The sequence below is a fragment of the Pristiophorus japonicus genome, chromosome 13, assembly GCF_044704955.1.
Source record: "Pristiophorus japonicus isolate sPriJap1 chromosome 13, sPriJap1.hap1, whole genome shotgun sequence".
In the NCBI taxonomy this organism is placed as follows: Eukaryota; Metazoa; Chordata; class Chondrichthyes; family Pristiophoridae; genus Pristiophorus; species Pristiophorus japonicus.
The window spans coordinates 86462717-86482450 of record NC_091989.1 but is presented as its reverse complement, the minus strand read 5'-3'; the positions used below and the strand labels follow the sequence as shown (position 1 = coordinate 86482450).

Sequence of the window (19734 nt, the reverse complement as noted above, 5' to 3'; positions counted from 1 at the left end):
GAAGAAGATAGTCCATCATCACCTGCTTAAGAGCAACGAAGGATGAGCAATAAAAGCTGGCCTTGTCAGGGACTCCAGCTCACAGAGGACCGGAGGTTCCCCTCAGGGAGTGACAGTGATAACTGGAGCCACGGAGCATATCTGGAGTGTAAACCCCAAAGTATAACAGTGCACTTTAAGGCGAGTCCCCATTGAAGGGTGAAAGTCCATGCTTGTTACAGGCTGTCGGAGCACAACCTGTGGTGTGTTGGCCCAATAACAATCCAACTGCTGGTGGCGATGGGCCCACAGCACTAAGCTGCCTCGAGGTGAAGAATAAGTTGCCAAAAGTGCTCAGAGAAATCACAGGATGGCTGCCGCGGGCAACAGAGCAATTCCAAACAGCTGAAGGAATGAGGTCCTTTCTGAGGATACAAATACCAGCATGAGCTTGGGGAAGGAGGATATCCACAGGGAGGGAGACGTTAACATGAGGCAGGTTGTTATGCCAGGACGGGAGAGATGGTCGAGTGTGGGAGGAGACAAAGCCCCACCACAGGGAAAAGCCAGACTCCCATGTCAAGTTGTGAAAGTCTTGGCGAGGGGGAGGCCCAGTTCAGGACTGGAGAACGGAGCCCCACAGTGGGAGAGATGGCCCTCTCCAGGGGCGGGGGCAGATTCACATCACAGGGTCAACCAGCACTCCTCCCAGTCAGCTCGTGTGCTGTGCAGAACCAGGGAGATGAAGAAATATAGTACACGGGCACCACCTCACCCAAAACTCATCCTAACCCTCACTCCACCCCCACCCTCACCCCCACTCCCATCCTCACCCACACTCTTACCCCCACCCCCCACCCACACCCCCACCCCCACCCTCACCCTCACCCTCACCCCCATCCACACCCTCACCCCCACCCACACTCCCATCCTCACCCTCACATGTACCCTCACCTCCACCCCTATCCTCACCCCCACCCTCACCCTCACCCACACCCTCACCCTCACCATTACCATTGTGACCTTCACCAGGATTATCACCAACCCCCATTGTCACTGCTACCACATGAATCATCATTATCCTTATTGTCGCCGTGCACCTTTTGATACACAGAACACAGATTGGTGTTTGGGCTGGGGACTCTGGGTACGTGACCTATGGGTACAGGCTCTCTGACACCTCAGCATCGTGACCATTGCTCATGTGTGAGACTCGACAGTGTGTGCCAGCTGCCTACTCTGCCATGGAGAGCCTCACTGTCATGCCTGGTCCTGTCATTGCCTGACGCCCGCTGTCCAACAGGAGTCACTAGACCGCGACCTCAGGCGGGGCTGCTGGCTGAGTGCTTTCCCCTCTGTGGCCAAGCGACTGTGAGGTAATTCGAGGCCCCACTGTTAAGACCAGGGATAGGGCGACGCACATTCTGCCCTGGGAGATTGTCCACCACTTCGACAGATGCATTTACCCATTGAGCTATCGAGGTAGCCTGGGGCTTACGTTAACAAGTGACAGTGCACAGAGCCAGGAATGAATGGAGCTCAAGTGCCTTTGTGCTGAGCCCTTTACCTGTGATGGAGTAAATGAGAAGACAGGTGACCATGGAGAGGACAGAGATGAGGATCCAGTGCGACAGCTTCCTGTTCTGCATGCTGCTGTAGATCGCAACGCTGGCCTCGTGACACTGCAACACAGAGATCGACACGTTGAGAACAGGCGGCCAATCCCGTTACACGCCTGTGAGGTCTCCCAACCACCGGCCAATCCCGTTACACGCCCTGTGAGGTCTCCCAACCACCGGCCAATCCTGTTACACTCCCTGTGAGGTCTCCCAACCACCGGCCAATCCTGTTACATGCCTTGTGAGGTCTCCCAACCACCGGCCAATCATGTTACACGCTCTGTGAGGTCTCCCAACCACCAGCCAATCCCGTTACACGCCCTGTGAGGTCTCCCAACCACCGGCCAATCCCGTTACATGCCCTGTGAGGTTTCCCAACCACTGGCCAATCCCGTTACACGCCCTGTGAGGTCTCCCAACCACCGGCCAATCCCGTTACATGCCCTGTGAGGTCTCCCAACCACCCTCCTGCGGAACGCAGGGTACCTCGGTACCCAATGGCTCTCATTGCATTACGGGGGGGTTCATATCCAGGAGTAAGAAAGAAAGAACTTGCATTTATATAGCGCCTTTCACTTCCTCAAGACATCCCCGAAGCGCTTTTTATGCCAATGAGGTACTTTTGAAGTATAGTCACTGTTGCAATGTAGGAAACGCCAATTTGCACACAGCAAGCTCCCACGAACAGCATTGAGATAATGACCAGCCAATTTGATTTTAGTGATGTTGGTTGAGGGATAATTATTGGCCCGGACACCACAGAGAACTTCCGACTGGAATAGTGCTGTGGGATCTGTTGCGCCCATTGGAGATGGCAGATGGTTAGCTGACAATTGATACCTCCGACAGTGCAGCACTTGCTCAGTAAAGCACTGAAGTAGACAATGCTTAGATAATGTGCTCAAGTCTCTGGAGCTGGGCTTGAACACATGATGTGCTGACTCTGAGGTGAGGGTGATACCACTGAGCCATGGCTGATAGACTGGTCACAGGTCACAGGTCCTGCACCAGCCAGCACATACTGTCCACGGAGACACCACTGGGCATCATGTTAGGATGGATGGATTTGAAGCTTTGAATTACAATGGACTGTTGCAACCATCTCTAGAATTACTGCAGTCCCGCTCCAACATCCCCAGCAGCCAGCACTGTCCTTTCTAGCCCAGGGACTGCTGCAATCCCGAGCAGGGGGCCATGATTTGCTTCCTCAGAGAATGCTCACTGCTCCATGTAACCACAGCAATGGTGAGATAACGGGATTGGCAGGGCTTAATACTGGCCAACGCGGGTATCAACACACATCCAACTACATGAAGTGTTTCACAAACACTTCGCGGGCGGGTTTCTGGCGGGGCTCTCCCGATTGGCCACTCCATCTTTGGCGGGGAGTCGATTGAAGCCCTGTCTCCCGCCGTTTCTCCGGGGTGTTGCCGCAGTTACAGTTGCCGATTGGGAAGTCCCCACGGCCCGAGGAAATTCAGCCCCATGTTGTTTGGTGCAGACTGAGGATTATCACAGGGTGATTGCTTCTCTTGTATTGTTTTGCAGAGAGGGTAACTGCAACATGGAATTCTTTAACTCGAGTGGACAATTTTCCCGATTTGCTTTTGAGGAGGGGGGTTGGTTTGCGGCCCCCTTATAGTGGCTGCCTGGCCTTTCCCAATCTTCTCCCATGCCCAACGCGGTGAACGGCCTGTGCACCCTAACGGAAACATTGCTCGCGGCTAATTCGGGGCTGGGGGCAGAGGGTATGCCATTCACTACACAGCTGTTCCTTACCATGCCCGCTCTGGGTGCGAGGGACACTCACACTGCAAATGAGTTGGGCCCTCGTCCCAAGGAGCTAATGGTGGAAAGCATGGAGAATGTGGAGTTCAGAACTATCATCGGCAGAAGTAAACCCCACTGGAACATACGTTATCGGCGATCGATGGAACAGAACCAGAACCTCTCAGCCACCATCAACCGCTGCTCCCTTACCTGGAATCCAAAGCAGATGGTCGGAACGACTGTGAACATGGCCGCCCATGAAGAAACACTGATGGACAGAAACAAAATGGTGCTTAACGTGAGTGACTGGTAGGAACACGGGAAGTGCGATATACGTCTCCTACCTTTTTACATGATGCACAATTCATGGGGTGTAAGCTACAGTTTATCACCAGCAAGGAGGCCCCGAGGCCCATCGACTGTTCATGGGCTCACTCAACAGTTAGGTTCACCGGGGAATCCACTTCACTCGGTAGTTTTCCTATTTATTGCAGAAAACCTTCTGGTGAGGATTTTGGGCTTGTCGAAGCTGAGGAACATTGGTGCCAGCAGATGGAGCCCTTTTCATTGGGTGTCAGCTTTGGCTCAGTGGGCAGCACTCTCCCATCTGAGTCCAGAGGTTGTGGGTTCAAGCCCCACTCCAGAAGACTTGAGCACAAAATCTCAGCTGACACTCCCAGTACAGTACTGAAGGAGCCCTGCACTGTCGGAGGTGCTGTCTTTCAGATGCGACGTTAAACTGAGGTCTCGTCTAGCCTCTTGGGTGGAGGTAAAAGATCCCATGGTATTATTTCCAAAAAGAGCAGGGGAGTTATCCCTGGTGTCCTGGGCCCAATATTTATCCCTCAATCAATGTCACTAAAACAGATTATCTAGTCATTATCACACTGCTGTTTGTGGGAGCTTGCTGTGTGCAAATTACCTGCCGCCTTTCCCACATTAGAACAGTGACCATACTTCAAAAGTACTTCATTGACTCTAACGTGCTTTGGGGCATCCTAAGGTTGTGAAAGGAGTTATATAAATTGCAAGTCTGTCTTTCTTTCCATTTTGGGCCCCTCAAGCACTGATAGGCCAAATGCAGCATGGTTGGATGCCCTTACTCTGTCCCAGCATGGTCCCCCAAGGCCTTGCCTCCGAAGACCATCCCACAATGCAACACATTGACATTTTCCACAACCCACACCAAAGCACTGCCGGAAGTTTTCCCGATCAATGCCAGGCAATGCCAATCCTGTGCCTATACTCACTGAGAGCTGCATTCAGGTGACACAAAGCTGCACAATGACACGCTGTTATGTTTTCGGTGTGACCTCACAAACACACAGGCTGTAAGATGGCTGATAGTCAGGTGACCTGTTCCCTCTTTATTGTTGTAAGCAGCAATGGCTGCAATGACACAGTAGCCCACTGGGTGAAGCTATATATATTACAGACGCGAACAGCCCCGGAATTCACTGGGGAGTAAAACTGGGCAGTCTGCCTGGTCCTGTCAGCTTGGGTTATAATGACCCCACTCCAGGTCAGCAATCTATTCAATCTTCACCAGCCCAATCCAGACTGTGACCCTGGTCTCGACCCATCTCCTGCACTTTGGCCTATGACCTGTTAGTTATACAGACGTTCCTTTTGCTGCTGTCCCCATGCAGGTCAACCGTGAAAACCAGCAAACGCTAAAAATCAGGATCGACCCCACTGGCCCCGATTATCACATGTAGAAGCAACTAGTCCCAGGCCTCTCCCTGCCACCCACTCTCTCCTTTCACTCCATCGTTCCCCAGGCTGGACTGGGACTGGTGCATTGTGTGTACTGAATGGACCAATGTACTACGTGGCGTGTCAGATACAGAACATCAGTCGGTGTGGATTTTGGATAGATTTTTGTCAGACAAGGGTATTAAACCAAGGCGGGTAGATAGAGTTCAGATCTGGATCTGCCATGATCTAATTGAATGGAGGATCAGGCTCGAGGAGGTGAATTGTGTGCTCCTGTTCCTGTGTTGTCATGTTAAACCCAGGTTTTCGGCAGCTCATGTCTTATGCACTGCACCACTCTGTGAGGCAATCGACCACTTGATCAACGCCATTACATTTAGATCCCTTGTGGGGGCAAATATCAGTGGAAATAAAACCAGACTCTCCCAGGATTAGTCTATAATGATTAAGATAACACATGCTCTAATGCTGTGTCAGAACTGAAAACAGCCATCAACACGAATCTGTACAGCTTCACAATGTGTAGAGATAATGGGCTCAAATTTTCCTCAAAGCATTTTTTTGGCGTACTTGAAGAGTTACGGCTGATTTTTTGGGGGCCTAAATACACCAGAAAAAAATTATTCGAAGTTTCCCCCTTGGATTTCTTCATTTTGGCCTGGCATAACCCGACCTTTAGTTTTGGGGGTGGAGACTTGATCTGCGCCAAAAAGATCAGGCTGCCATGGTAACCAGGGACACAATGCGAGCTGAGGCTGCAAAGTGAAGCATACAGCCAGCTCCCAACATGTTAAAGGAATTGAAAAACACATAGCAGCAACTTACCTCCAACCCCACCCGAAGAGCTTGCCGATCCACTCTCTCTCTCTCTCTCTCTCTCTCGCTCTCTCACACTTGCTCTCTGTGTCTGTGTGTGAACCGGGGACTGAGAATGGTTGGGCGTGGTTGGAGGTAAGTTGCTGCTATGTGTTTTTCAATTCTTTTAGTGTGTCCGGGCATCAGCTGCGCCGATTTCCTTAACTCTCCAAAAGGTTTTTCTGCAGCGGTCACATAGGCTGGCCTAAGCACAACTGGAGTAGCTCTCAGCTGGCCAAACTTCCCTAAATGGCCAGAATTGGCGTAGGTGGCTGGTTACGACCATTTTGGCTGAAAAAAAACTGACCTAAAAAAATGATAACTAACTGAGTTACGCTGGTGCAAATTGATCGGGGAAACTGTAGTTTTTCAACTTAGGCCAAAAAGAGCAACCTGCTCCAAAAAAACGTCGCAAATCACTGGGGAAACTTGAGCCTATTAAGATTAGAGCATGTTCTGTTGCGTTACAATGTGATTCTCTGGGCATGCAGCTGGTGTGATGAGCTGACATCGCCGGTACCAGGACATTCCCTCTAAATGTGACCGTTATAATCCCCATGTCTCGTGGATTGCCCCACTAATCTCACTGGACGGAACAGCCTGGCGTCTTACCTGGAGCTGTGATATTCTGGGAGCAATGCAGAATCCTTCATCAGGTAGAACTTCACAACGACCATAATTGTTAAATATGTGGCTGCAAAAGTCCCCAGGATACTAAGGGAGGGAAAAGAGAATATAAAAACATAAGAAATGGGAGCAGGAGTCGACCATTTGGCCCCTCGAGCCTGCTCTGCCATTCAATAAGATCATGGCTGATCTGATCATGGACTCAGCTCCACTTCCCCGCCTGCTCCTCATAACCCTTGATTCTCTTAGCATTTAAAAATCTGTCTATCTCCACCTTAAATATATTCAATAACCCAACCTCCACAGCTCTCTGGGGCAGAGAATTCCAAAAATTCATGACCCTCTTGGAGAACAAATTCCTCCCCATTTCCACTTTAAATGGGCGGCCCCTTATTCTGAGACTATGCCCCCGAGAACAGTGAGATAAGCTGAGGAGAGGCCACATTCATTCCTGAGACTGACAACATTATCTGGGAACCAGAGTCAGACGCAATCCTACCCTCACACAGTGCCCATGGTCAGATACAGCGACACACACACAGACTCCCAGACACATGCTCAGACACAGTGAGACACACACAGACACAGGCTCCCAGACACATGCTCAGACACAGTAAGACACACACACAGACTCCCAGACACTTGCTCAGACACACACACAGACTCCCAGACACATGTTCAGACACAGTGAGACACACACAGACACAGGCTCCCAGACACATGCTCAGACACAGTAAGACACACACACAGACTCCCAGACACTTGCTCAGACACAGTGAGACACACACACAGACTCCCAGACACATGCTCAGACACTGTGAGACACACACAGACTCCCAGACACTTGCTCAGACACGCTGACAACACACACACACACAGACACACAGGCCGGAATGTCCCCATTGCCGAGTGGTGGGTTTGGGGACGGGTCAGCAGTAAAACCCCTGGAATTCCCAGCGAATCAGGAACCGGTGGCCATGCCGCTGCCTCACGCATTTAACTCGGGTGGCTGTGATCGGCAGGAGCGAGCGGCCTCAATCAAATCATCCACTGCTTGTTGAGAGACCCTGAGGAGGGGTTCAATGGCAGGTTTTGAGGTTTACTGCTGGAGCGTGAGATACACGCAGCTCCGGAAGCTGGCCTGTGGAGGAGAGTCCATTCACTGAGAGCTGGGAAACGCTCATAAATACTGCAACATTACACTCCGTTACATTCCCAATGGGAAGGCTCCTGCTCACTCCATCCTGTCCACAGATTTAGGTGTCAGCAGTTTGCGGGTCATGTCTGAAAGCTCGAAAGCTTCTCTCACCAAATTGCTGCTCACTGTCACAACACTGAGTGATTGGCTCTCTGCCCTCCACTTTACCTGCCATATACTACATTCTTTTTATGTTCTCGGGATGTGGGCGTCACTGGCAAGGCCCAGCATTTATTGCCCATTCCTAATTGCCCCTTGAGAAGGTGGTGGTGAGCTGCTGCAGTCCATGTGGTGAAAGTGCTCCCACAGTGCTGTTAGGGAGGGAATTCCAGGATCTAGACCCAGCGGCGATGAAGGAACGGCGACATATTTCCAAGTCAGGATGGTGTGTGACTGGGAGGGGAACGTGGAGGTGGTGGTGTTCCCATGCGCCTGCTGCCCTTGTCCTTCTAGGTGGTAGAGGTCACGGGTTTGGGAGGTGCTGCCGAAGAAGCTTTGACGAGTTGCTGCAGTGCATCTTGTAGATGGTACACACTGCAGCCACGGTGCGCCGGTGGTGGAGGGAGTGAATGTTGAAGGTGGTGGATGGGGTGCCAATCAAGCGGGCTGCTTTGTTCTGGATGGTGTCGAGATACTTGAGTGTTGTTGGAGCTGCACTCATCCAGGCAAGTGGAGAGTATTCCATCACACTCCTGACTTGTGCCTTGTAGATGGTGGAAAGGTTATGGGGAGTCAGGAGGTGAGACACTCGCCGCAGATCACCCAGCCTCTGACCCGCTCTTGTTGCCACAGTATTTATGTGGCTGGTTTAGTTAAATTTATGGTCAATGGTGACCCCCAGGATGTTGATGGTAATGCCGTTGAATGTCAAGGAGCAGTGGTTAAACTCTCGCTTGTTGGAGATAGTCATTGTCTGACACTTGTGTGGTGAGAATGTTACTTGCCACTTATCAGTCCAAGCCTGAATGTTGTCCAGGTCTTGCTGCATGCGGGCATGGACTGCTTCAATATCTGAGGAGATGCGAATGGAACTGAACACTGTGCAGTCATCAGCGAACCTCCCCACTTCTGACCTTATGATGGAGGGAAGGTCATTGATGAAGCAGCTGAAGATGGTTGGGCCGAGGACACTGCCCTGAGGAAGCGATATCCTGGGACTGTGATGATTAACCTCCAACAACCACAACCATCTTCTTTTGTGCTGAGTATGACTCCAGCCATTGGAGAGTTTCCCCCCTGATTCCCATTGACTTCAGTTTTACTAGGGCTCATTGATGCCACAGTCGGTCAAATGCTTCCTTGATGTCAAGGGCAGTCACTCTCACCTCACCTCTGGAATTCAGATCTTTTGTCCATGTTTGGACCAAGGCTGTAATGAGGTCTGGAGCCAAGTGGTCCTGGCAGAACCCAAACTGGGCATCGGTGAGCAGGTTATTGGTGAGTAAGTGCCACTTGATAGCACTGTTGACGACATCTTCCATCACTTTGCTGATGATTGAGAGTAGACTAATGGGGTGGTAATTGGCCAGATTGGATTTGTTTTGTATGCAACCCTATGTAACCAGCATTCTACCGCCACCAGAGGGTGCATCAGTTGGAGTCTCAAGGGATCCCAGCATCCCTTGGGAGCACTGTATATAAGCAGGCCTCCCATGCTGTACCAGCACTCTGGAGTTGGAATAAAGAGACTAAGGTCACACTTACTCACGTCTACAGTACTCAGTCACATCGCTTTATTCAATACATAACAGGATTTGTCCTGCTTTCTGTGGACAGGACATACCTGGGCAGTTTTCCACATTGTCGGGTAGATGCCAGTGTTGTAGCTGTACTGGAACAGCTTGGCTAGAGGTGCAGCTAGTTCTGGAGCACAAGTCTTCAGCACAACAGCAGGGATGTTGTCAGGGCCCAGAGCCTTTGCTGTATTCAGTGCGCTCAGCCGTTTCTTGATATCACGTGGAAATGGCTGAAGACTGGCTTCTGTGATGGTGGGGACCTCAGGAGGAGGCCGATATGGATCATCCACTCGGCATTTCAGGCTGAAGCTGGTTGTAAACACTTCAGCCTTGTCTTTTGCACTCACGTGCTGGGCTCTGCCATCATTGAGGATGGGGATATTCAAGGAGCATCCTCCTGGGTGTCATCAAGGGTGTCACTTATACTGTCTCACCTTGGTCCTCAGAATCAGACCAAGATGAGCCCCAACACCGACGACCCGATGCTGCACAGGAGGGGGTCAGCACAGGACTGCACCAGGCCAGAGGCGATATCCCTAACACATGGTATACATGCAGAGGATGACTGAGCAGCAGTGCTTCAGTAGGCTCATGCTATCATGCCAGGTCATTGTGAACATATGTAGCTTGCTGGAACAAGACCTGCTGCCCCAAGGACCTGGTGGATAGGCCTTACCCGGGCCCGTCAAAGTCATAACTGCACTCAACTTTTTCGCCTCCGGCTCCTTCCAGGGTTGTGCAGCAGTCAACTGCAGGACCTCCGTTGGCCAATCACAGACGCATCGCCCAGATGACCAACGCCATGTTTGAAAAGTCAGCCAATTATATCCACTTTGCCACTGATGAGGCCAGTGTTACTGAGCGGGCGCTCAGCTTTGTGGCTCTGGCTGGCTTCCCACACGCGCAACGCATCATCACCTGCACACAGGTGGCCATGAAGACACCCCATCATCACCCAGGTGTGTTTGTAAACTGCAGGGGCTTCCGCTTCCTCAATGTGCAGCTCAGCAGCAACCATCAAACCAGCATCATGCATGTGTGCCCCACATTCCCTGGCTGCTGCCATTACATCCATTACATTCAACGGATCCATTACAGACCCAATCCACGTGAGGACCGGGGTCAAACAGGGCTGTGTCATCGCCCCAATCCTCTTCTCAATCTTCCTCTCTGCCATGCTCCACCTCACAGTCAACAAGCTCCCCGCTGGAGTGGCACTAAACTACAGAACCAGTGGGAAGCTGTTTAACCTGCGCCGTCTCCAGGCCAGGTCCAAGACCACCCCAACCTCTGTCGTCGAGCTACAGTACGTGGACGACGCCTGCGTCTGTGCACATACAGAAGCTGAACTCCAGGATATAGTTGATGTATTTACTGAGGCGTACGAAAGCATGGACCTTACGCTAAACATCAGTAAGACAAAGGTCCTCCACCAGCCTGTCCTCACCACACAGTACTGCCCCCCAGTCATCAAGATCCACAGCGCGGCCCTGGACAACGTGGACCACTTCCCATACCTCGGGAGCCCCTTATCAACAAGAGCAGGCATTGATGACGAGATTCAACACCACCTCCAGTGCACCAGTGCAGCCTTCGGTTGCTTGAGGGAAAAAGTGTTTGAAGATCAGACCCTCAAAACTGCCACCAAGCTCATGATCTAAAGGGCTGTAGTAATACCCACCCACCTGTATGGCTCAGAGACATGGACACCTCAAATCGCTGGAGAAATACCACCAACAATGTTTCTGCAAGATCCTACAAATCTCCTGGGAGGACAGACGCACCAATGTTAGTGTACTCATCCAGGCCAACATCCCCAGCATTGAAGCACTGACCACACTCGATCAGCTCTGCTGGGCAGGCCACATTGTCCGCATGCCAGACACGAGACTCCCAAAGCAAGTGCTCTACTCGGAACTCCTTCACGGCAAACGAGCCAAAGGTGGGCAGAGGAAACGTTACAAGGGCACCCTTAAAGCCTCCATGATAAAGTGCAACACCACCACCGACACCTGGGAGTCCATGGCCAAAGACCGCTCTAAGTGGAGGAAGAGCACCTCGAGTCTCATCGCCGAGAGCATGCAGAAACCAAGCGCAGACAGTGGAAGGAGCGTGTGGCAAACCAGTCCCGCCCACCCTTACCCTCAACGACTATATGTCCCATCTGTGACAGGGACTGTGGCTCTCGTATTGGACCGTTCCGCCACCTAAGAACTCATATTTAGAGTGGAAGCAAGTCTTCCTCAATTCCGAGGGACTGCCTACGATGATGATGGTGTGTGCCCCAGATTCCCTGCCTGCTGTCATGACTCTTTCATGCTGCGTGTGTCCACCAGCCCTTTGTACCTTCAAACACACGTACTGGCTGGCTGCTTGGAGACAAGGGCTATCCACTGAAGACGTAGCTCATGACACCCTTGAGGAGGCTAAGTACTGAGACATAGGAGCATTATAATGAGAGGCATATGTCCACCAGCTCCATCATAGAACAAACAATCGGCATGTCGAAGATACGCTTCAGATGCCTTGACAGGTCTGGAGGAGTCCTTCAGTAAACACCAGCCAGTGTCTCCAGAATCATCGTTTCCTGCGCACTGCACAACATAGCACAGCAGCGAGGATTGGAGCTGCAAGAGGAGCAAGGCGCAAAGCACACTGCATCTTCAAAGGAGGCAGAGGATGAAGAGAAGGTGGACGATGAGAAGGAGGTGGTGGAGGGACCTGAGGTGGAGATGCACCAGCAGCAGTGTACATTGCAGTCCGCAAGGCCAGGGTTGGTCTCATCATGATCAGATTTACTTAAATTGCTGCTATGTATCCATAAGGCTGCCACATGCTGTACTAAACCACATGCTGCACTATGCCCCTCTCCCGACCCCAGCAACAACGTAAAGCATCCCTAAATTAACTAAGCCATTCCCGTCACCCAAATCACCATTGCTCGAGGTTACGTAATGTCTCACCATTCACTCTAAGTGACAAAGCCATTTCCCAGGTAGCAGGCAAGACCGGAAAATGGTGCAAATAAATATATTCGTCTATGTCATAAAAATAACTGAAACATGTGTTCATACACCCACGTGCATACCCTTGTGCATCTACTTTTGTGCCTTTTCCCTTTTCTGCGTGTTTCTACCAGGTGCAACCCCTGTGGCTTGAGCAGCGATAGAGGCAGGATGCTCACTTCCCTGCTTAGACACTTTTGGCGGATGTCCTCTGGGTTTTGGAGCCTGTGATACCCGACAGGATCAAACACGGCCATCGAGATCCGAGGAAGTATGTGGGGCTCTGACTGGTGAGAGGCAAGGGGGAGGAGTGGGGGGCCGTCACTTCCATCATCCCTCTCTTGGGCCACCCACACCTCCTGCCAGCGAGGAGCTGGAGAGCAGCTTGCTGCACAGCGGTGGGGCCATGAGGGCCCAAGTCTATATTTATATCCCTCCTGGAGACGAGGGCTATGAGTGTCCGCAGCGAGCATGTGTTCGTGTGATGGTGCTTGCTGCTCTGTGCAGGTGGGCATTGTTCCATGGACCAGCACATCGTCGCCATCGCCTGCGACATGGTGCTGCTCATGTTGGAGATGGACTCCTCCATTCTCTGCACATTTTTACACATCGCGGCTGCAAAGATTGCCAGAGCCTCAGCAATTGTTGCTGCTCCCCCCCCCGCCAGGATCGCCCTCTTTTTGGATGGCCCCCAATGCTCAGCGTCTGCATGCAGCTGAGCAGAGCTGGGAGCGTCCTGCGCCCTCCGGTGGTGAGCACTCTCCACTGCTGTTCCCGTCTCCACCCTCCGCCCTTGCTCACCTGTACAGCATGAGACACCAGGTGAGAACTCTCCCCTCTCCCGCACAGCACCCACCGAGCTGTGTGTATCTGCGCTAGTGCTGGGTGCTTGGGTCTGCAGACGGAGCTCCCTCAGAGAATGGAGCTTCCCCTAGGAGTGGTCCTCCTCCAGCTGGACAGCGGGGGTGGGCGAGGGCTGGGGGGGGGGGTGGGTGCAGCTCATAGGCCTGTGGGAGAGTAAAGAGATGATTTACAAGTGTTATAATAAGAATGGGTGAAGTTACCATGATGCACATGATGAACATTCACTGGCTGACATCAGTCACCATATGAGTGACTGTTGTATGCCATGTGGCTGTCTGAGATGTAATTCTGTCACCAGGTAGCTGGGAGGTCCCCTCTCTCCGTCTCCCATCACCAGCAGCTTCAGGGCCCCCTCGTCTGCCTGTGTCAGTCGGGTGAATATTGGAAGGCCACCTCCGGTTCTCTGCCTCTGACATTGTTCTGGGCTCTCTGCTCCTGCAAGTGAGAGTGATGGAATGCGTCTCAAGAATGGATGGGCCGCATCTGTAGAAGGTGATTATGAGAGAGCGGTGTAGCATTGCCAAGTGGCCTCCTCCTGTGATGTTACTTGCTATGGTTGCATTAGGATGAGGTGCGTGTCAGTGGTTAGTCAGATGGAGATGTGAGTATATACATAGAGAGTGAGGGATGGACCTGGAAGACAGGTTGGTGTGAGGTATGATGTGCAGGCCTAGGCTTGGGGAGGCAGAGTGATGGGATTGGGGTAACAGGCACATCAGGATATAGCTGAGTGTGGCATTGCACTCACCTGTCCTGACGTCATCAGATCATTGAATCTTTTCCTGCACTGGATCCAGGTCCTTCTGACCACATCCTTGCTACTGACCTCCTCTGATATCTCCAGCCAGGCCCTTTTGGTGTCTTTGGGAGGTCTCTTGCGCCTATCTGCAGAGAACTGGACCTCGCTGCTTGCTCTCACTGCCTCCACCAGACCATGCAGCGATGCATCACTAAATCTGGGAGCAGCCTTTGAGTATCCATTATATAAAGTTTGGAACAACACAGAGTCCTCTCAATTCACCTTGCACCCTCCACGAGCAACCTTCAAATCAGTTGATGCAAGGCTGCTTTAAATATGGAAACGCATCATCGCTGACATCATCAGACCCGTTGTGCCACAAAGGGCAGTGGAAATCTGGAACTCTCTTCCCCCAAAAAGCTGTTGAGGCTGGGGGGCGGGGGGACATTTGAACATTTCAAAACTGAGATTTGATAGGTTTCTGTTAGGCAAGGGTGTTAGGGGTTACGGAGCTAAGATGGGTCGATGGAGTTAAGATATAGATCCGCCCACAGACCTTGGGGCCGTGCTCGATCTCCTCTTGCCCATCCGAGATGCTTTTACCGCCTTTGATAGCCGTAATTTCCAGTCCCCATTGTAAATCCAAGTACAAGCCAATACAGTGCATTACATTGATGGCGCGCTATAGGGTATCTGTACCTGATGTACTTCTGGAAGCCAAGCTCCTCGGGGACCGATAGGGGCAGGATGACCAGAAGGCAGATGGCAGACAGGCCCAGCCGATGGTCCGTGTACCAGGACCGTGCCGTTCCCACACCCTCCCACGTAGTTCCGTTGTTCGCCATCGAGTCACACACTGGAACAGAGCACAGAGTGTCAGTGGGGAGATCGTCCCTGACAGTCGCTACCACGCCACACGGTCTGTCCAGACCCCTCATCATGTTCAGCCCCTCCATCAAATCTCCTCTCAACCTTCTCTGCTCCAAGGAGAACAAAGGTTGATCCGATTGAGGTGCTTAAAATGTTTACAGGATTTAATAGAGTGGAGACAGCAATACAATTTTCTCTGGTGGGGGAATCTACAATAAGGGGCACAATCTTAGAGCCAGTCCATTCAGGAGGGGAATCAAGAGGCAGTTTCACACAGAGGGTGCTGGTAATCTGCAACTCGCTCCCAAAGGGCTGTGGACGTGAGACTATCGAACCTTTCAAGACTGCGATGGGTAAGTTTCTGTTGGGTGAGTGTTTTAAGGAATATGGAGCAAAGCTGGGAAAATGGCGTTGAGGTACAGATCAGCCATGATCTCATTAACTGGCGGAACAAGCTCGAGGGGCTGAATGACCTGCTCCTGGTCCTCTGCATGAAATGGACATTTTACAAAGTGCCGCCAGAAAGAGAAAGGCTGAGAGGCCAAACTATCGCATGCACGGCGGCTGCCGCTGAGGAATAAGTTGAGCAATTAGTTCGAGGTGATTAAATAATGGGAGCAATCGCAAACAAAGCCCGACTCACACCCACATTTGCTCAGCTGATCTTCCACAACAACGAGAAACGCGATCGAAATCATGAAGACGTTGAAGACAAAGCAGATTTCGCAGAGTCTCCCGACAGCTGGGCCACACAGCTCCTTCACCACCCCCTGGTAGGTAGACTGATTGCTGATTGAAGAACAGTAGCCCAGGACCACCAGCCCGCTGATGAGGAAGATGAGGGAAACCTGAAAGACACAAGCCTGCCATTGTTAGCCCAGGCCTCAGTATTATGAGGAGCTGCGAGGTTGCAGCCCCTCTTCCAATATTTGAAGGGGCTGCTCCTCAAATTCTGGTTGCACTTCAGTCTCGCACTCCTCTGCGGAGGGGAGCGGGCGGGTCGGAAGGCCTCCGCGTAGGACTGCTCCTGGGCATGGCCAAGGCGGCCATCAGCCGGTCCAGGCAGCGGGCGGTCATTCACCCCGACTGCCTGCCTCTCTTCCGCGGTTACATCCGAGCCAGGGTGTCCCAGGAGGTGGAGCACGGGGCCTTCCACGAGAGGTGGGCACCGGAGGGACTGGAGTGCATCATCCCCGGCAACCATGTTTTAATTTGATTTAAGGTTACCGTCAAAAGTTTAATTTGTCAGTTGTAGTGAGCCCCCTTTAATCAGGAGCACTTGATTTACAGGTTCAACTTAATATAGTTGTAGAGCTGTGTACGGTGGTTAATGCTGGGTAATAAAGCAATGCTGCTTCAGTTCCTGCTCAGGTACAGCACAGTAAAGGCAAAGCATCCTCCAGTGACCCAACCTCAGACCAGAGTTCCCTCTCTCATCACTCCATGTTTTCCCATTCCCAATAGGAACCATCCTTATCCTCTATGACTGAGGTTGCCAAATAGAGCCAAATTCAGAAAGAAACGAGATTTATTCAGCACTTTTCATGACCTCAGGATGCCCCAAGGCACATTGTAGCCAATGAAGTACTTATGAAGTGTAGTCACTGTTGTAATGTAGGAAACGTGTCAGGTGATTAGTGCACGGAAAGCTCCCACAAACCGCAATGAGATACATGACCAGATCATCTGTTTTAGATGTTAGTTGAGGGATAAATATTGGGAGAATTCCCCTGCTCTTTGAACAGTGCCCTGGGATCTTTTACATCCACCTGAGAGGGCAGACGGGGCCTCGGTATAGCATCTCATCTGAAAGACGGCACCTCCGACAGTGCAGCACTCCCTCAGCAAAGCACTGGAGTGTAGCCCAGATTATGTGTTCTAGTCCCTGGACTGGGACTTGAACCCACAACCTCCTGACCCAAATCTGAAGAATGTGACTGAGCCCCAGCTGGGAGCTATGACCTATGGGGCAGCTTGGGGCTGTGGTCCCAAGCCCATTGTGATTGGATTGGGACTGTCCAACCTCCATCCCTTGGCCCTCACCAGGGGCTCAGTGTGGTACGCCGGCAAAGGTCAAAAGATTAGGCATAAAGACAAGCTCACACCAAACTTTCAGTTCAAATCCTGTGGATTTTGGGAACAAGTGAAGGTGACGATTCTATAGTTCTGAAATCTTGGTAAAGTGTGTACCATCTACAAGATGCACTGCAGCAACTTGCCAAGGTTTCTTCGGCAGCATCTCCGAAACCCGCATCTCACACCAACCCGACTTGGAAATATATCGGCCGTTCTTTCATTGTCGCTGGGTCAAAATCCTGCAACTCACTCCCTAAAAACACTGTGGGAGCACCTTCACCACACGGACTGCAGCGGTTCAGGGAAAATCCCAGCATCACTTCTCAAGGACAATAAAGGATAGAAACATAGAAACATAGAAACATAGAAACATAGAAACATAGAAACATAGAAAAGAGGTGCAGGAGTAGGCCATTCGGCCCTTCGAGCCTGCACCACCATTCAATAAGATCATGGCTGATCATTCCCTTAGGACCCCTTTCCTGCTTTCTCTCCATACTCCTTGATCCCCTTAACCGTAAGGGCCATATCTAACTCCCTCTTGAATATATCGAATGAACTGGCATCAACAACCTAGTTCTGGACTTCCCCAACATTGGGAACATTCTTCCTGCATCTAACCTGTCCAATCTCGTCAGAATTTTATATGCTTCTATGAGATCCCCTCTCATTCGTCTAAATTCCAGTGAATATAGCCTAGTCGATCCAGTCTTTCTTCATATGTCAGTCCAGCCATCCCTGGAATCAGCCTGGTGAACCTTCGCTGCACTCCCTCAATAACAAGCACGTCCTTCCTCAGATTAGGAGACCAAAACGGAACACAATATTCCAGGTGAGGTCTCACCAAGGCCCTGTACAACTGCAGTAAGACCTCCCTGCTCCGATACTCAAATCTCCTAGCTATGAAGGCCAATATACCATTTGCCTTCTTCACCGCCTGCTGTACCTGCAGGTTAGATGATTACGTAAAAGAGAACACAAAAATCTTTTATAAACATATATGAAAAGTAAAAAAGATAGTTGAAGGAAGGGTGGGGCAGAGACAGAGGGCATAACCGTGATATTGAATGAGGACTTTATCTGTCTGCACAAAAGAACAGGATGAAGTTAATGGCTCAGAAATCCCTCTCGCGGACTTCCCACGGGCAAAGCACTGTAGAATAGAAATAAAATGCGCACTTACCTGAAGCTGCTGCGCCCGCTCGACATCCCGGTCCAGAGGCCTCTCGTGACTGTGTGTCGCAGCGCGTGCATGTCGGGACATCCGCAGGAGTCACGTGGTCCTGGACACCCAATCACAGATAAGTATTTTCTCATTCATAGTAATAGGAGTTTCGTAAGTTACGAATCTCCTATTACTATGAATGAGAAAAACCCCAAAACGCACAAACACTATATGAAACATTTCAAAAGCACCTCACATAATACACTAATAGAAATTAAAGTTAGAAATGTTTTTTAAAGAAAAAATAAAATTGCTGATTTTTAAAAAAGTTAGGGTTAAAAATAACATTACCTGAGTGGGCGGGGTTTTAACATAAATATGGTTTTTAAAATTTTAATTTAATCATGTTTTTGATATGTTTTAAAACACTAACGCCTGTAACAGTCGGCTATGCGCCTGCTTCTATCAGGCGCAAGAGTTTTGAAGACATTTGCCGGGCACGATAAGCATAAATCCCGCAAACTTGCCCGTGCAAATGTCCTCGCTCCTGAGATACGGAAGATCTGTTGAGCTCCAGCTTGACAGATCGGAAAAGCCGGTTTTCAGCGCCTGCCCATTGCGGGCTGAAAACCGGCTTTTCCATTGCATCCCTGGGTCCATAGAAACTTCGTACGGGCCAGGATGTCAGAATTCCACGTCTATGTTACAGTAGAGGGGGGAGTTGCTAAGTATGTTGGCATCACTGAAAGTCAACAAGTCACCAGTCCAGAAGGGGTGTATCCTGGGTTGTGGAGGGAAGCTAGGGTGGAGATAGCAGAGGCTCTGACCACTATCTTTCAATCCTCCTTGGATACGGGGGTGGTGGCAGAGGATTGGAGGATCGCAAATGTTACCCCCCTGTTCAAAAAGGGGGAGAGGGGTAATCCCAGCAACTACAGGTCTGTCAGTCTAATGTCCGTGGTGGGAAACTTTACGGACAAAATTAATTCTCACTTGGAGAAACATAGATTAATAAAGGACAGTAAGCAGGGATTTAAAGGCAAATCATGTCTGACTAACCTGATTGAATTCTTTGCTGGAGTAGCAGAGAGGGTTGATAAAGGCAGATGTTGCATATTTAGACTTTCAAAAGGCATTCGATAAAGTGTCTCACAACAGACTTATTCAGAAAATAGCACGTAGTATTAAAGGGATGGTGGTAACTTGTGTACAAAAGTGACTAAGTCATTGAGGAAAGCTGTGGCTCAGTGGGCAGCACTCTCGCCGCTGAGTCAGAAGGTTAGGGGTTCAAATCCACCCTAGGGACTGAAGCATAAAAATCTAGACTGCCACTTGAGTGCTGCACTGTCGGAGGTGCCGTCTTTTGGATAAGACGTTAAACAGAGGCCCTGTCTGCTCTCTCAGGTGGATGTAAAAGATCCCATGGCATTATGTTGAAGAAGAGCAGGGGAGTTATTTATCACTTCGTGTAATACCTATTATCTGGTCATTATCACATTGCTGTTTGTGGGAGCT

The 19734-nt window shown here is 50.7% G+C and overlaps 1 protein-coding gene across 1 annotated transcript in view; it reads right to left on the bottom strand.

Annotated features, from left to right (window-relative positions):
- Positions 1–19734, bottom strand: part of LOC139278142 (putative sodium-coupled neutral amino acid transporter 8) — a 116002-nt gene that overhangs the window by 77656 nt on the left and 18612 nt on the right. Inside the window, exons 2-6 of the mRNA XM_070896798.1 lie at positions 15628–15826; positions 14808–14964; positions 6552–6653; positions 3579–3636; positions 1547–1661 (exon numbers count right to left, since the gene is read on the bottom strand). Of these exons, the coding sequence (XP_070752899.1) occupies positions 1547–1661; positions 3579–3636; positions 6552–6653; positions 14808–14964; positions 15628–15826 (631 nt within the window). The remainder of the gene's footprint in view (positions 1–1546; positions 1662–3578; positions 3637–6551; positions 6654–14807; positions 14965–15627; positions 15827–19734) is intronic.